Raw genomic sequence first — 19,036 nt, 5'->3', positions numbered from 1 at the left:
TTTTATGCTGTCTTTGACTTCCCTTGTCAGCCAGAGCTGTCTTACCCTCCCTTTAGATAACTTCTTCACCTTTGGGATGTATCTATTCTAAGTAGCCTCCAGAAACTCCAAGTAATGCTGTTCTGCTGTCATCCCTGATAGTATCCACTTCCAATCAATTTTAGCCAATTCCTCTCTCATGCTTCTGAAATTCCCTTTACTCCACTGTAATACTGATACATCTGACATTATCTTCTCCTTCTGTCTGTCTGTCTGTATCTTGTTTTACGGCGGTTGGCATCCAGCTTAATGGTGCATTACCGCCACCCTCTGCTCCGGAATGTGCACTAGACATATACTCTAAATCCCTTCACCCAATCGCGCACGCACATGCACACACACACACACACACACACACACACACACAAACCTACACCCTCCTATCTTTAACCATCCTAGTACCTTATTCCTGTTTATCCGTCCTATCCTATAAAAGTCTTATCTTCTCCTTCTCAAATTGCAGGGAGAATTTTATCATATGATCATGGTTCCTTTACCTTAAACTCCCTAATTTGATTGCATCATACACCGGGCTGCTCTCTTCAGTTACCTGATGAGGTAACTGTAGACTTTGGCCAGGAACAGAATGTCGTCAGGTGGTGCCCAACCTTTACAGTGTTTCAACCATTAACCACTACACTCTCCGGTTGGCGGGTCAGCAGTGGTGGCCACGCTCCTGACTTCCACCTCAACTCCTCTCGCCTGCTCCAGATCCAGCAGGAGCCTCTTTCTGTTTCCTCCCCCAATCTGGTTCAGCACCCTGTCCAGAGTTCTCTTCCCCCCTGTTGGGCTCAACCACAAGTGGCTCTAAAAGGGGATCTCATAGATATACCTTGCAAAGGGAGATTCCTTTTTTGAGATCAAGAAGTTGTGTTGGTTACTGTGGTTCTCTCAGCTCTTGTTTCTGACCCAGCCTGACAGCTGTGCCCTTCGGGGTTTGTCCAGCTGCGTTAGTTGTGGTCTCTTAGAACCGTTCTTAGAAATGGATTTTGAAGTTTCCCAACCAAGAGCACAAACTGTACTCCTCTCATTGATTCCTTGAAACAATATTCTGTACAGACCACTAGGTGGTAATGAACAGATTTCCTTGCCTGTCTCTACGCTAAAGCTTCGAGGTTTGGCAGGGTTAGGAGTCAATGCCGAGGATTCCCAAGGCCACATTCTGACCATGTAATGTTATGGCAACATGTGTTCAGTGGCGATATCATTCATGTCCAAGGATGGAAGAATTTGGATGTTGGCTATAGTGTGAACTGACTATGTAGGTCAAACCATCTTACTGCATTGTGGGACAGCCCCTTGTACTTGTGAGGAGATGTTTACCTATGAGTGTACCTTCATGAAAGTCATAGGAAATTTCTGGCACAGGGAGCCATTTGGCCTGTCTTGTATGTACTAGTTGAAAATGAGGTACCTGTCTAATACCACCTTTAAACACTAGGTCCACAGCCCTGAACAACACAGCTCCACAGCCTTAAACAACACTGCTCCACAAATACAAATGGAACTACTTTTTCAAATGTAATATGGTTTTCTGCCTCAACCCTTTCAGGTTGTGAGTTTGAATTTTGAATTTTTATTTGCCTTCTCTCTTTTAATCTTTCTACCAATTACTTTTACCCCTGGTATCTGGCTCCCCTGCTGAACGAGTAACACTTCCTATTTACTCCATCTTGGGCTCTCATAGTTCTATTCTCAATTAATTTTCCTCTCTACCTCCTTTGTTCCATCAAATTTCCCAGGTTATTCAATCTTTCCTCATTGTTGCTTTATTTTGCATTTTGGCACAAATCCTTGTTATTCTCCTCTACATCCTTTTCATTGCAATCACATTTTCCCCAAGTTAGGCTCAGTGCTCAAAGTGTAGCCTAACTAGCATTGTACAGTATTCTTTGTCTTGGCCGATAAAGGAAAGCATCCCTTAAGCTTATTGTCTCTATTTAGGATCTGTGACTGTACACTTTAAGGTCTTTTTATTCCTTTATTTCACTCGTAGTTTCCACTCCTGTTTGCTAGCCAATATCCCATGTTAGATTGTGCACAATATGTGAACAGTGATCTAGGTCCAACAGTACCATCCGCTCCGACCCCTTTTTGCTCAATGCCCTCCTTGACAGGTGTGAGTACTTCAATGCATGTCTCAATAATTCATGAGAAATTTATTTTCCCTATAAGGAAATGAAAGATCTTAGGAATATTTTAAGTCAGCAATTACCTTTACGCTAACTATATGCCTTCTGTCTAATCAGGAGAATAAAGGTAGAATCAACTCAGAATAACTCCTGTTTATTTAAAGGGCTCATGAAGCAGTGACTGCACTTGGAGGTGAGGACTTGATGCCATTTTATAGTTTATTGGAAGGTGGAAGAGATGGAGAATTGTTTAGGGTAATAACTTTTTTGGATTTTCCTTGTTTTTTTTCTGTTGAATTTTTAAATAATAATGAAAGTGACAGGAAGAATTATATAATCTGCCCATCACTTTCTTTGTTACATAAAGTAAGATTTATGCAGTTTGTTGTGATAATTATCAATGCTGTATTCTGAAATTGTAGTATTCATCCTCTGCTCAAATCTTCACATGCATACACACGGGTACACATGTTTAAATGCATGCACACAAAGGTGCTGGAGTAACACACACAAATGTACCAGTAAAAAATGCAACTCATGAATCCTGGCGAAGCATTTTGGCCCAAAGCATTGACTCTCTATTCCTTTCCATAGATGCTGCCTGACCTGCATTTCCAATCCTCCAGCATTTTCTGTGTGCTACTCTATAACTGTAGATATTATTGTTTTATCCTATTTTAGTTATATATTTTTTTAAATCCAGTCCTTCTTTAACAAGATCTGTCAATGTGGTTCTGTACTGCTGTGTCCTTCAGATATATAATTCATTAAATGTGTTTGGAGCTTAATGGGTATTTCCAAAGATCTGTCTTCATAACTGATAAACAGTTCTGCCTCTCTCATCGCATGCTTACAATTAACATGAAAGCAGGTCACTTCACTAATGCTATCCGTTTGGAATTAATCCAGAGGCTTATTGCATGCAGAACGTCACACTGATTGAAATAGAAATGATAACAAGTTAGAAGCTGTGTCAAAGTTAGTGTGTTTCACCACTCATCACCCTTCTGTAGAACCCCTTCCCAGACAAAATAATGAACATTTTAATTGAGTTCAGGGAAGTACATCTTGTATTCAAACACTTATTGCATTTACATCAGATTTTACCTAAGTAACATGAAAATGCGGTTGAGAATATTTTTGTGAATTCAGCTTCACTAGTTTCTGTATTGATTGTATTTTGCATTTATTAGGAATTTCTTAAGAATAGCCATAGAACAGTGGAGCATAAAGCTGTGTACTAACTTCTGTAAGGTATTTTTTTCTACCTCGACCTATGTCGTACCAATTTTCTTGAGAGACCAGGGAGATGAACTGGTCGCTTAGCCAGGGAAGGCAGAGAGTGGTTGTAGATGCCGGTCTGTCCGACTGGGAACCTGTGACTAGTGGAATGCCTCAAGGATTGGTGTTGTCCATTTCTGTTTATCATCTATATCAGGGGTTCCCAACCTGGGGTCTACAGACCCCCTCAGTTAGTGGTAGGGATCCATGGCACAAAAAAAGTTTGGGATCCCCTGAATATGAATTACTTAGATAATAATATGATAAAACTAGATCAGCAAGCTTGCAGATGACACCAAGATTGGGGATGTAGCGGACAGCAAGAAAGTCTACCAGAGCTTGCAACGTGAGCTGGACCAGCTGGGACAGTGGGCTGAACAATAGTAAATAGAATTTAATGAAGATAAGGTGAAGTGCTGCACTTTGGCTGGATAACCAGGGTAAGACTTGCATAGTGAATGGCAGGGCACTGACGTGTGTGGTACAACAGAGGGATCTGTGAATGCAGACTCATAATTCCTTGAAAGTGGCGTCACAGGTAGAGACCATTGTACAGAGATATTTTGGCACATTGGCCTTCATATATCACGGCACCGAGGACAGGAACTGCGACGTTCTGTTGAAGTTGCATAAGACGTTGCTGAGACCGAGTTTGAGAATACTGTGCACAGCTCTGGTCATCTACCTACAGGGAAGATACCAATGAGCTTGAGAGTGTGCAGAGAAAATTTACAAGGACATTGCTGGGAATTAAGGACTGGAGTTCAAGAGATAGGTTGGGAAGGTACTCGCTGAAGCGCAGGAGAATGAGGAGAGATCTTATAGCGTTATGCAAAATTATGAGGGGTGTACATGGAGTGAATGCATGCAGGCTTTTCCCTCTCAGGTTGGGTGAGATCTCGCAGCTAGATAGTGACTAAAGAACAGACTGGATACAGTGCTTAGGGAATAGGGTTACTGACAGCAACGAATGATGATAGTTTTGCTCTACCTGATACAGGAAATTCTTGCTCATCCTCCACTCGATATCTGGCAGTGTAAACAATCGAGAGGTCTCGGAGATAGCAGGGAGGTAAAGATGAGCTTCAGCTGCACAGATGTGCAAAACTAATGCTGAGTTTTTGAACGATATTGCCACTGATACCCTGTGCTCTTATAGATCGACCTACTGCAATATTGCCCTTTCAGAATATGTTAAAGAGACTTGGTTTTAGAACTGTAAATGCAGAAAACTATTAAAGAAACCTTTGATCTAAATAGCAGAATCGGTAAATGTTAAAAAAAAATACTTTTAAAGCCCAGTTTAAATGTTGGCACAGGAACAAACCTCTGCACCCAGCTCTGCAGTGCTGTAGGTTCAATGAAAAATGACCACCTCCAAGTTGAGAATTTGGAGACTGTAACACTTACAGCATGTATCGTAACAATAATGAAGGATGTAAGCAGGCTTGCAACATTGAGAATGGGAAAGAAAATGTCCGGTTGGGATGTTGGAAATGCAATAACTGACGCCAATCAGCTTTGTACTTTTGTCTTCATCATAATGATCATTTTTGCTAGTTTATCATGATACACAATCTATGTAAAGTTTTATTCAGCAGTGAGTGATAAAATGCAATTCTGCAGACTTTCAGGTTAACAGGTATAAAACAACTGTCTACATTTAGAGGATTTGGTGTTAATAATATTTCCTTTAATTCTGATCAATTAATATTTGTGTTTTTAATGTTCTATAAAGGAAATGGAGAACTATTTTTATTACTCACAATTGCGTTATCAGCATCTCTCCACAATGGAGACCAGGGTGGTCTCAACTCATATTCCACTGCAGGAAGTTCCATTTGTGATGAGGGCACTGGGATTCTATCCAACAGAGAAAGAGGTAATTTATATATGGTCACATACATAAATATTGCATACAGTTCTAACATGATCATGTTAAGCTCCTTGACAATGAAGGTTAAATCAAAGACCAGGCTGTCTTTTGTGGCAGCATTTGAACAGGATTAAGGCTGTGAAACTCTTGTGCGAAGGAGTGATGAAAAATGAAATCTGGATTGATTCCGCCCTGACGAAGGTTCTTGGCCCAAAACATCCACCGTTTATTCTTTTCCACTCTTTGGCCTGCTGAGCTCCCCCAGCATTTTGTGTGTGTTGCTTTGGTTCAACAAAGACCACTGATGTTTATGTCAGGAAAAAGTAGAAAGTTAGAATGAAGTTAGAGGGGATTCAGCAGAATTGCACACGATGGTTATAGCTTGTGAACAGAAGTTGACAATACAAGAAAAGGTAGACCAGTTTATGGAAAAAGCAGAGCAGAACTAAGGGAGACAAGAACAGCTGATAAAAGACCTCAGCACTCCCAAAGATGGCATTGTTAAAAATGACCCCTTACTTGAGATATTTCATTCATGAAAGATCCTGACTCCCAGTTACGCTTGGACCAGATCCTGTATCTTTTCAGCAGAGAAACTCCAGTACGTCAATAATAACTTTTATTTTTTATGTGCAGGTAGAGGACATGCTGAATGAGGTGAAGTTCAGTAAGTACGTGGATACAGGAAAATATGTTACAGATATCGATTTAGATGAATTTATTAAACTATATCTAAACCATCGACCAGCTTTTGGTATATCAGCTTCTGAGCTGCAGCATACGTTGGATGTTCTTGGTTATGAAAATGAGAATGGAGAAAAATCAATTGCCTTAGGAGAATTACTACAGCTTTTGCAAACTAGAGGTGAGTCAAGCCTGAAAGAATAATTGAAATGTTCTTGAAATTCAAATTAAAATATGTAAATATGGATGTATATAGAAATAAATCTGTAGACTACAGGTAGCATGTAAACCCAGATGGTAATGTCATTATTCTCACTTCCCTTCTTACTTGCTTCCAACCTCTTCGAGGGCTTAAACAAAGATTCATTTAGTTACTTGATAGAAGCCTATAGCTCATCTGAGTAGCCATTTGTTTACGTACAAATTTTAAAGATATGTTTTGGGGGGATATTCACAGAATCACAGAAAATACAACTGTGCGAAACTTTACATAGCTGGCTGCCGGTGTAGTGGTATCTGCACCGGACTTGTAGGTGAGTGGACCCGGGTTCAAATCCAGCCGGCTCCTTGCACGCTTTCCATCCGTGCTGGGTTGAGCATTGAGCTGGCAACTTGGCTTCATAAAAAACAGACAGAAATGCTTAAGAAACAGCAAGGTTGCCACCCGATGGGCCACATGGCACGAAAAGGAACAACGACAACTTCATAGTGGAGTATAATCTTGTCCTTACAAAACATCCACCCAATTTTATGGGTAGGAAATTTGCATTGATGCAGATATCGAGCACTGCATCAAACCCAGCTTTAAATTGAGTAATCCTGAAAGTATGAGGGAAATTAATTATCTTACCAAATGTTTTCTCACCAGTGAATTAACAACAATTTGTGTGGATAATTAATGCTAGTCCATTAGGTCATGCCATTTATGAGCAGAATTTTCCTTACTGAGGCTACAGCAAATTACTTCTTTCTCCATAATGATGGAAGGGAAAGAGTTTGCTGGCTTTGTGCAGAACTGACGGAAATGAGAATAGGTGTCTTCATATAAAAAGAGCAAAAATAACTTGCAAAAAAAAAGACTAAAATATCGGCAAAACATAATTATTTTTAGTCTTTGTTTAGAAACATAGAAAATAGGTGCCGGAGTAGGCCATTCGGCCCTTCGAGCCTGCACCGCCATTTATTATGATCATGGCTGATCATCCAACTCAGAACCCCGCCCCAGCCTTCCCTCCATACCCCCTGACCCCTGTAGCCACAAGGGCCATATCTAACTTCCTTTTAAACATAGCTAATGAACTGGCCTCAACAGTTTGCTGTGGCAGAGAATTCCACAGATTCACCACTCTCTGTGTGAAGAAGTTTTTCCTAACCTCGGTCCTAAAAGGCTTCCCCTCTATCCTCAAACTGTGACCCCTCGTTCTAGACCTCCCCAACATCGGGAACAATCTTCCCGCATCTAGCCTGTCCAATCCCTTTAGGATCTTATACGTTTCAATCAGATCCCCCCTCAATCTTCTAAATTCCAACGAGTACAAGCCCAGTTCATCCAGTCTTTCTTCATATGAAAGACCTGCCATCCCAGGAATCAATCTGGTGAACCTTCTTTGTACTCCCTCTATGGCAAAGATGTCTTTCCTCAGATTAGGGGACCAAAACTGCACACAATACTCCAGGTGTGGTCTCACCAAGGCCTTGTACAACTGCAGTAGTACCTCCCTGCTCCTGTACTCGAATCCTCTCGCTATAAATGCCAGCATACCGTTCGCCTTTTTCACCGCCTGCTGTACCTGCATGCCCACTTTCAATGACTGGTGTATAATGACACCCAGGTCTCGTTGCACCTCCCCTTTTCCTAATCGGCCACCATTCAGATAATAATCTGTTTTCCTATTTTTGCCACCAAAGTGGATAACTTCACATTTATCCACATTAAATTGCATCTGCCATGAGTTTGCCCACTCACCCAACCTATCCAAGTCACCCTGCATCCTCTTAGCATCCTCCTCACTGCTAACACTGCCACCCAGCTTTGTGTCATCCGCAAACTTGGAGATGCTGCATTTAATTCCCTCATCCAAGTCATTAATATATATTGTAAACAACTGGGGTCCCAGCACTGAGCCTTGCGGTACCCCACTAGTCACCGCCTGCCATTCTGAAAAGGTCCCGTTTATTCCCACTCTTTGCTTCCTGTCTGCTAACCAATTCTCCACCCACACCAATACCTTACCCCCAATACCGTGTGCTTTAAGTTTGCACACTAATCTCCTGTGTGGGACCTTGTCAAAAGCCTTTTGAAAATCCAAATATACCACATCCACTGGTTCTCCCCTATCCACTCTACTAGTTACATCCTCAAAAAATTCTATGAGATTCGTCAGACATGATTTTCCTTTCACAAATCCATGCTGACTTTGTCCGATCATTTCACCGCTTTCCAAATGTGCTGTTATCACATCCTTGATAACTGACTCCAGCAGTTTCCCCACCACCGACGTTAGGCTAACCGGCCTATAATTCCCCGGTTTCTCTCTCCCTCCTTTTTTAAAAAGTGGGGTTACATTAGCCACCCTCCAATCCTCAGGAACTAGTCCAGAATCTAACGAGTTTTGAAAAATTATCACTAATGCATCCACTATTTCTTGGGCCACTTCCTTAAGCACTCTGGGATGCAGACCATCTGGCCCTGGGGATTTATCTGCCTTCAATCCCTTCAATTTACCTAACACCACTTCCCTACTAACATGTATTTCGCTCAGATCGTTTAGATGTGTAATGTAAGCCATTGTCTCTTACATTATGTTTTATAGATTCAACTCATTTGTAAATGCTTGACACCAAGAAAATGAATAGAAATGATCTAATCATTTAAAAGTCAACAATAATTATAATTGTCAAGAACCCAGCAAATTGAGTCCTAATTCCTCGTATTAACTGTTTAATTCGTTCAAAGAGCAGAGCTGGAAATTTTCTTGCTTTGACTTGCTTTACTTCTGGCAAAAAAATAATATATGCAACCCAAGAATAAAATTTGATGAGATAAGGGAAGGAACTTATTTCTGGTGGCAGAGGATGTGGGCAAATTACTAATCAAATACTTTGCATTGGTTTTCACCAAGGAGAAGGGCATGGAGAATAGTGAGGTTGGTGTGGGCCCTGCTAATAATCTGGGACTCATTGAGATCAACAAGAAGCTGGTGTTTGTTAGGTCTCTTGAAGAACATTAAGGTTTATAAATCCTCAGGCCGACTCTGGGTTATTCCAGATGAAACAGAGCAGATTGTTGCGCCTTGACAAGATCTTTCCAGTCACAGCCAGTGTCCCAGAGGACTGGAGAGGAACCAGTGTCATTCCTTTGTTTCCAGGAAATTATAGGCTGGTGAGCCTCACATCAATCAGACGACGCTATTGGAAAGGATTCAAAATCTGTTTAACCATAGAAGACAGAGGGCATTGGTGGACAGATATAATCCTGTGGAGGTTTGTGACGAGTGGTGTTCCACTGGGGTCTGCTGTTCATGATATAAAGAAATGACTTGGACAGAAATATAGATGGGCTGATTAGTAAGTTTGCAAGTAACACAAAAGTTGTAGATAGTGAAGAAGGCTGTCAAAGAGACAGCAGGATACAGATTATTTTGCAGATATGGGTGGAGAAATGGCAGATGGAGTTTAATCTGGACAAGTATGAGGCATTGCACTTTGAGAGTTCAAACGTAAGGGGAAAGTTTACAAAAGCACTGCAGGACCCTTAGGAACACTGATGTATGGAGTGATCTTGAGATCCAACTCCACTGGTCCCTGAAAATAGAAAGGCAGATAGGTAGGGTAGTAGAGAAAGCCAATGGTCTTCAAGGCATTGAGCAGAAGAGTCAGGAAGCCATAATGCAGCTGTCCAGTTGCCCCAGTACGGGAAGGAGAACAGATTCACTCCACATACTGTCTGGATCGAGTATTAACTATAAGGAGAGTTTGGATTAACTTGGAATGTTTTCTCTGGAGTCTCGGAGTCCAAGAGAAGACCTAAGTAAAGTTTATAAGCTTATGAGAGGCATAAACAGGGTAGGCAGTCAGAATCTTTTTCTCAGGCTAGAAATGTCAAATACTAGGGGCATTGCTTTAATATAAGAGGGGTAATGTTTGAAGGAGATGGGTTTTTCTTTACACAGAGTGTGGTGAGTTTCATGAAATTTCTGTCAGGGATGATGATGGAAGAAGACACATTCAAGGCACCTCAACTGGAGTGGAGCGATCTGGATCATGCGCCAGCAGATGGTTTAGTCTAGTATGGCACTGAGATCAGCACAGGCATGATGGGCTGAAGGGCCTGACCCTGTCTTTTACTGTTTTAGGTTCTATAGTGAGTCTGGTTTTTTTTTTGCCTTGCTTTCTAGGTGAATGCATGTCTGAGGATGAAGTTGCAGAAACTCTCTCCATACTATTGGGTTTGAATCCAGAGGGAGGAAGTTCCGAATTCGAAGATTTTGATGCCAAAGGTACCAATTGTTTAGATTTTTTTTACATTTCTTTTCCGTAAATTCCCCAAAATTGAACTTCAAAGTTCAAAGGTTCATATGCAAGTTTACTATCAAGTACATATATGACACCGAATACTGCCCTGAAATTCATTTTCCAGCTGGCATTCACAGTGAATACAAAAAATCACTATAGAGTCAATAAAAAAACACACATGACAGCAATGACAAGCAACCAATGTGCAAAAGACAACAGACTGTGCAAATACAAAAAGCAGGAAACAAAAGTAATAATAAATAAATAAGCAATAAATATCAAGACCATAAGTTGTAGACTCTTTAAAAGTGAGTTCATAAATCAATTCAGTGCCGGGGTGGGTGAGATTATCCCCTCTGATTCAAGATACTGATGGCTGAGGGATAATAACTGTTCCTGAACCTGGTGATACAGGACATGGGGCTCCTGTACCACTTTCCTGATAGCAGCAATGAGAAGAGAGCATGACCTAGATGGTGGGGGTCTTTGATGATCTGCTTTTGAGCCACAGCGCTCTTGTAAATGTGTTTAAGTTTTGTCATTTTCCTCGTAAATTAAAATCTGCTGCAAAACAACCAATTTATCAATTTCGTATATTCTAAGACAATAATAATGAATCCTTTTCTGATTCTAATTGAGAGAAGTCAGTTGCAATATGCTGTGGATTTTTAATTCAATAAAATTTTAAATAGTAATGCAGTGGATGTTATCAGATGAGGAACTTAAAACAAAAAATAAACTGTTGGAAGAGCTCAGTGAGTGAGGGAGCCTCTGTTTCAGGTTGAGACCTTGCATCAGGTCTGATTGAAAATGTCAACCATCCCTTTCCTCTATAGATGTTACTTGACCACTGAGATTCTGCTGCAGTTTATTTTTGTTTCATATTTCATGATCTGCAGTTTTTTTTACCTCTCAGGAATTTAAGATGTTTCAATTTCTAATCTAGACACCTTGAATCCTGATTCTAAGACCTTTCAAGGATCCTTTACAACTCATGTTCTCAGTATTATTTTTTTTATTTGCACAGTTTGTCTCCTTTTGCACGTTGGTTGCTTGTCAGTCCTCATCTGTTTATGTATAGCTTTTTGTAAAATTCTGTTGTATTTCTTTTTCCCCGGTAAATGCCTGCACGAAAATGAATGTCAAACTAGTACGTTGCCTTGAAAACGTATTCAGCCCCCATCTCTTTGTCCAAGTAAATGAGTATTACAACCAGGGATTTTGATCAATTTAACCGAGAATTTGTATTTGTGAATTACATGCTCCTTTTATCGCGGTAGAGCTCCAAAAAACATTAAAAACAAAAAAAGCATTAAAAACTAAATATTCAAAAACTGAAATGTCAGCAGTTCAAAAATATTCATCCCCCTTCACTCAGCACTTAAATGAGTCAGCTTTGGCAGCTATTACAGACAGTAGTCTTTTTTGGATAAGTCTCTATTTGCTTTGCAGAACATGATGGAGCCTCTTTGTCCATTCCTCCTTGCAAAGTTACTCAAGCTATGCCAGATTAGTTGGGGAGCAGCGGCGGACAGTAATCTTGCAGTCTTGCCAGGGGTGTTCGATCAGGTTAAGGTCAGGAGTCTGACATCAGTTTTCTTCATTTGAAGCCACCCTGTGGTTGCTCTGGCAGTGTGCTTTGGGTCATTGTCCTGTCGAGAGATGAAATTCCTCCTCAGTTTAAGTTTTCAGGTAGAGGCTAGCAGGTTTTTAGCTAGGATCCCTCTGTATTTAGCTGCATTCATCTTCCCATCAGTTCTGATCAGATTTCCAGTGCCTGTAGCTGGAAAGAATCCCCACAGCATGATGCTGCCTCCACCATACTTTACAGAAGGGGTGGTGTTACCTGGCTGACTTGCAATGTTAGATTTATGCCACACGTACCATTAATGTTGAGGCCAAAAAGTTCCACTTTAGTCTCATCTGATCACAAGACCCTCTTCCGTATCCTTACAGTATCTTCTGTGATGCTTTGCAAAGTCTTTACAAGCAAGGATATGCTTTTTTAAGACAGGGCTTCTTCCTTGCCACTCTTCCACAAATACTCTTTTTGTGCAAGGCCTTAGAGATTGTGGAGCCATGAACTTCATCTCCAGTTGTAGCCACTGATTTCTGCAGCTCACTCAGAGTGACTATTGGTTTCACAGCAGCCTCTGTTACAAGTGCTATTCTTCTCCAGCAACCAAGGTTAGAGGAGTGGCCTGACCGAGGCAGTGTGGCTGTAGTTTCATAGGTTTTCCACTTTGTCACGATGGACTACATTGAGCTCCAAGGTATGTTCAGTGCCTTTGAGGTGGATTTGTACCCTTCCCCAGATTTGAGCTTCTCTATTATCATTTCCTGACTTACCTTGAATGCTCTTTTGTTTTCATTTTGGTTTTATCTGTTTAAAATCTACCATACAGTTGGACCTTGTAGAGAGAGGAGCTATTTACAGTATTCTTGTGAATTCATTGAAAACTGGTGATCCTCCATTTTTCTACATCAACAAATTGAGAGGGTGAGTTGGTAAGGTAATATATTGCTACCGAGGAAAGTTAGTGCAGTAATTACAAAGGGAATGAAAACACTATCAGCCTTACAATTTTAGTTCTTAGAGCTTTGTAAATTGTTGACAGGTTTTTGAATTTTTCTTTTGATTTGACATGATGCATAATGTTTGTAGATTAGCTCAAAATCCCACTTCAATATAATTTAAAATTAGAAAATGAGACAGTAAAATGTGAAAATAGTCGTGGGAGCTGAATATTTTTTCAAGGCTCTGTAAATAGAATTTTAAGGAGCTTTATTGAATTAGTTAAATTCATTTTTCTTCTATTTGTTTGGATTTGACAGATACATCAAAATTGCTTGAACAGCAACTTCCCCAAGAGATCACAAGTGAGCTTTTTATACATGATATGCTGGGGTTTCCCCGCAATTCACCTACATCCCCTTGTGATGAGATGATAACCACACCAGAGCCTCCATTAACATAAATACAGAATGAAATGTGGAAAGAAAAATAGAGTTAACATTTTCCTCTATCAGAAGCATTCCCAATATTTTCTGTTTTTACTTCAGATTTTTAAGATCTGCTGTTTTCTAATGTTCACCAAGTGATATTTATTGTCTTTTTGTCTAAATTATTTTTGTATTTCTTCTTTCATTTTAACTTTCAAGTATTTAAAAAAATGTTAACTAACTCCAGAACTTCTTTGGGTATTTGTTAATCTACTGCTTCAATCTATGCAAATATATTGGATAGTTTTGTAGACATATATACTTCTTGGGCCTTGTAATTTTTTTGCATGTCAAGATTTTAGAAGTGAGATTATCTAAAAACTCTGAGTATTAAGTGGTGAAAAAGACCCAAATGAATGACTGTAAAAGTACATAGGTTACCAATTTCACTGGTGTCTCCTTTGGAAATTAAATAAGTAACATAATACTTACTTCTGAAAAATGTTTTTTTTCTTGTTCTATATGTAGGAGGTTTGGCTTGAGAAAAAGAGAATAAATCTTTGAATACTTTCTTATCTTATGAAAACTTGCATTCTAATTAATTATTTGTTCATTTAAAACTTGGAAATTGCACAAAACTATTTTCAACACTGTTATAAATGCTTGAGGCTGAATTCCATCATCCACTACATCAGCTGAAGACTAGGGACATGATTTAGAACAATTACTGCCTGACTTCCTGAGCACCTTCATCATTTCATACTTTTATTTTATCTTTCTAGTATGCAAGACATTCTGCTTTTATACTTAAGTGGAGTTGATGATCTTTTATTATAATTTGTCTTGGAACAGCAGTCAACAGGACGTAAATACATAGAACACATTTACACTCAACTTCTATGCACAAACACCATCTGAAAGCCAGTTCAGACACGACTTCAAACAGTAGCATCCACTTACGTTGGAAATAGTGCCCAGATGTTTTCAAGTTATAGTCACCTTAATGTGACAAATGTTTTCCTATCAATGTGTGAGATCTCCATTTCCAAATGTAATGGCATAAGTTGGGCCCTTTGGCTGCAACTCATTACTTCTGCTGTTCGTTCACAGTGCTTTACATCTTTGTTTGGGCTTTAAAGGGCCATCAAATGATAAAGAGACATCCAACAAGCCTCCTTAATATGCTGTTCAGTTTCTCTGCACAATCACTCACCAAGCACTGGTCCTCACTCACCTGAGCATTTTCATTTGATTCTGTACTATCTGTATGGTATTTGCATGCTCTCCTTGTGACCATGTGGGTTTCTTCCAGGCGCTCTACTCTCCTCCCACAACCCAAAGGCATGTGAATTAATTGTCTGATATAAATTGCCTCTTGTTTGCTGGGGGGGGGGTGTGCGGGGGCAGATTTAATAGGGAGAGTAAAATGGGATTGGAATTAGTGTTAATTGCTGTAAAATGACTGGCAGTGACTCGATGTCCCAAAGCATCCTTTCCTATTACTCTCTAACAGGGATCGCCAACCTTTTACTACATTCCATGCGTCAATTTTTTCATGCACGAGTTCAGATGCGATTTTTTTTATGCATGAGTTCTATATTAACATTTTTACAAGAATTGAATGGAGGTACAAGAGTTGTATGGTGCATCTGAACTCGTGAGTGAAAAAATTGATGCATGGAATGTAAAAGGTTAGCCACCCCTGCTCTATAACTATACAGAATCGGAATCTCCAATTTAAGGGGCATATGGGCACATTGCAGACAGCTTCCTTATCACCAGTCCTGCGCCATTAATCTCTGTCTCAGAGTCAGCCGTGTGGACTCAGGAGTAACATCACACGGAACAAAATTACCTTCCACTGGAGATCGAGTGCAATTAATGCCAGAAATGTAGATGTGTGTGTACACTCGGAGTCCTACGGACACGGTCACAATCTTCGGGGAGAAGGGGAGGAGGTAGGCGTCATGCAAATGAAGAATAGCCTGGAGCTACATTCACAAGGCATGTAATATAGTATCAAGCTTTCTGACTGAGGCATAGTAGACGCCTTTGCAGTGATGTCAGTAGATTCAAGATCATTTAATATAATTTCCGGTTCATAATGGAGACAAATAATTGTTAATGTGGATCCAATGTAATACACAAAACACTACAAGACAAAGAACACAATTATTAAAAAAAAATAAATATATAAGATAACTTATTTACATTGATTATATGTATATAAAGTGACACCTTTACAGGAGTACCTCTGCCTAGTTCCTTAAGGTAGTTATAGCTGGGGGTGGTAATGGGGACAAGCGCCAATACCTATTAAATGCCCCAATGGTGTGCGTCTCAAATGGCCTCTGACAGCCAAATCCAACTCCTGGCCTTCACATGTGGCTTAGCTACTAAGCCTGGTGAAACCATTTCTACTGACAAAAGGGGCAAAAGAGGCTACTGGTGTCCATAAGACATAGAGCAGAATTAGGCCATTCAGCCCATCCAGTCTGCTCCACCATTCTATCATGGCTGATCCCGGATCCCACTCAATCGTATACACCTGACTTATCCTTTGATGCCCTGACCAATCAGGAAACTATCAAATTCCTCTTTAAATATACTCACGGACTTGGCCTCCACTGCAATCTGAGGCAGAGCATTCCTCAAATTCACTACTCTCTGACTAAAAAAAATTCCTCCTTACCTCTGTTCTAAAAGGTCGCCCCTCAATTTTGAGGCTGTCCCCTCTATTTCTGGATACCCCCACCATTCTCTCCATATACATCTTACCTAGTTCTTTCAACATTCGGTAGGTTTCAATGAGATCCCCCTGCATTATTCTAAATTGCAATGAGTACAGGCCCAAAGCCGCCAAATGCTCCTCGTATGTTAACCGCTTCATTCCCGGGATCATCCTCATGAACCTCCTCTGGACTCTTTCCAATGACAACACATCCTTTCTGAGATAAGGGGTCCAGAACTGTTGACAATACTCCAAGTGCGGCCTGACTAGTGTCTTGTAGAGGCTCAGCATTATCTCCTTAGTTTTATATTTGGGCAGATGGGACTCATCAGCCATGGTTGGCAGCTCGTCTGGGGGAAGGAAAACTAACCTCAAACCTCTGCTGCCTTGCGGCTACACCCATTCAAGGGGAAGGATTTGGGAGTAAACCCCGAGGAAAAATCTGGAGCTGGAGCCCCTCAAGCAGTGTTATGTTGAATTCAACACTTACTGGAGACTCCTGCAATGCCACTGGTGCCAACTGTATCGGTCTATGTCGTTCCTTTGGATTCATCAGCTGCATGGAGAGGGGGAGCCTGCTACATGGCCAATGTCTTGCCCTCCATATCGTATGACCTTGGCTTGCGTATTACACAGACAGCCGGGGTGCGACATCCGTGATCGACCCTGACAAACAGAAGAGCCTCAAGTTACAGGAGTGTCCGTACATAAGCTGAGTCTGACAGGAAGTGGTAAAGTAGTGCTGGTGGGTTAGTGGGTGGGGGTGTTGACCAGCCTTACCGCTTGGGGGAAGTACCTGTTCTTGAGTCTGGTGGTCCTGCCGTGGATGCTTCATAGCCTCCTCCTTGACACGAGTGGGACAAACAGTCCATGAGCAGATCGGTAGGATCCTTCATGATATTGCTGTCCTTTTTTCCGGCACCTTTCTGCATGTACAGTGTCTTGAAAAAGTATTCAACCCCCCCACAGCTATTTTCACATTTTACTCTCTCATTTTCTAAATTTAAAATATATTGAAGCAGGATTTTTTGAGCTAATCTACAGAGTATTGTGCATCATCGTCAATTCAAAAGAAAAATTCCGAGACTTGTTAATAATTTACTAAAAATTAAAAACTAATTTGTGAGGCTGAGAAAGTATTCATCCCCTTTGTAATTACTATGCTAACTTTCCTCATGTGTGTTATAGTGTATTACCTTATCAACTCACCCAATTTGTTGATGTAGAAAACTGGATGATCATCTATTTTCAATGAATTCAATGGAATAAATACCACCTCTCTCTGTAAGGACCAACAGTATGGTAGATCTTTAGTAACACTCACAACACGCTGGAGGAACTCAGCAGGTCGGGCAGCATCGGTGGAAATGATGAGTCAACGTTTCGGGCTGGAACCCTTAGTCAGGACTGTAGGGGGAAGGGGCAGAGGCCCTATAAAGAAGGTGGGGGGAGGGTGGGAAGGAGAAGGCTGGTAGGTTCCAGGTGAAAAACCAGTAGGGGGAAAGATAAAGGGGTGGGGGAGGGGAGGCAGGGAGGTGATAGGCAGGAAAGGTGAAGAAGGAATGGGGAAAACACAATGGGTAGTAGAAGGAGGCAGAACCATGAGGGAGGTGATAGGCAGCTGGGGGAGGGGCAGAGTGAAATAGGGATAGGGGAAGGGAGGGGGAGGGAATTACCTGAAGTTGGAGAATTCTATGTTCATACCAAGGAGCTGGAGACTACCTAGACGGTATGTAAACACACAATAATCTGCAGATGCTGTGATCAAAGCAACACTTTCAGTACGCGGATGAACTCAGCAGGTCGGGCAGCATCAGTTAGTAACGATGAGTCGACGTTTCGGGCCAAAACCCTTCGTCAGGACTGAAGAATGAAAGATGGGGAAGGATTTGAAGAATGCTTGTAGCTTCAGTTGAAAGACCAGTAATTTGAAAGACAAAGGGATGGGGAGCGGAAGCACTGATGTCATAGCCCTGAAAACAATGGGTAGTAGAAGAAGAAGGCGGAACCATGAGGGAGCTGGGGGAGGGGGTAGAGTCGAGCACTTCCACTCCGTCCGCCACAACAGACAGAAATCCCGGTAGCCACCCACTTCAACTCTGCTTCCCATTCCCATTCAGATATGTCCATACATGGCCTCTACTACCATGATGAGGCTAAACTCAGGTTGGAGGAGCAACACCTCATATACCGTCTAGGTAGTTTCCAGCCCCTTGGTATGAACATAGAATTCTCCAACTTCCGGTAATTCCCTCCCCCTCCCTTCCTCTATCCCTATTTCACTCTGCCCCCTCCCCCAGCTCCCTCATGGTTCCGCCTCCTTCTTCTACTACCCATTGTTTTCAGGGCTATGACGTCAATACGTCCCCTCCCCCACCCCTTTGTCTTTCAAATTACTGGTCCTTCAACTGAAGCTACAAGCATTCTTCAAATCCTTCCCCATCTTTCATTCTTCAGTCCTGACGAAGAGTTCCGGCCTGAAACGTCGACTCATCGTCTCTAACTGCTGCTGCCCGACCTGCTGAGTTCATCCAGCGTACTGAAAGCGTTACCTAGACGGTATGTGAGGTGTTGCTCCTCCAACCTCCAAGATGGTCGATCTTTAACTGAACAAACCAAATGAGGTCAAAAGAACATTCAAGAGAAGTCAGGGAAATGATAGTAGAGAAGCACAGATCTGGGGAAGGGTAGAAAATCGTCTCAAAGGCGTTGGACTTACCTCGGAACTCAGTGCAGCCCACTGTGAAAAAAGTGGAAAAAATATGAAACCACAGCCACACTGCCTAGGTCGGACCATCCCTCTAAACTTTGTCACCTGAGAAGAGTGGCCCTTGC

General features: G+C 41.3%; 1 protein-coding gene across 1 annotated transcript in view; it reads left to right on the top strand.

Moving 5' to 3' along the window:
* cfap251 (cilia and flagella associated protein 251) overlaps positions 1-13,617 on the top strand; it is a 65,839-nt gene extending 52,222 nt beyond the window's left edge. Inside the window, exons 17-21 of the mRNA XM_063034202.1 lie at positions 2,336-2,426; positions 5,191-5,334; positions 5,965-6,193; positions 10,410-10,511; positions 13,363-13,617. Of these exons, the coding sequence (XP_062890272.1) occupies positions 2,336-2,426; positions 5,191-5,334; positions 5,965-6,193; positions 10,410-10,511; positions 13,363-13,505 (709 nt within the window). The 3' untranslated portion in view covers positions 13,506-13,617. The remainder of the gene's footprint in view (positions 1-2,335; positions 2,427-5,190; positions 5,335-5,964; positions 6,194-10,409; positions 10,512-13,362) is intronic.
* The last annotated feature ends 5,419 nt before the right edge of the window (positions 13,618-19,036 follow it).

The sequence above is a fragment of the Mobula hypostoma genome, chromosome 27 (assembly GCF_963921235.1).
Source record: "Mobula hypostoma chromosome 27, sMobHyp1.1, whole genome shotgun sequence".
Lineage (NCBI taxonomy): Eukaryota > Metazoa > Chordata > Chondrichthyes > Myliobatiformes > Myliobatidae > Mobula > Mobula hypostoma.
The sequence above is the reverse complement of the archived record's forward strand: the minus strand, read 5'-3'. Positions and strand labels throughout refer to the sequence as shown.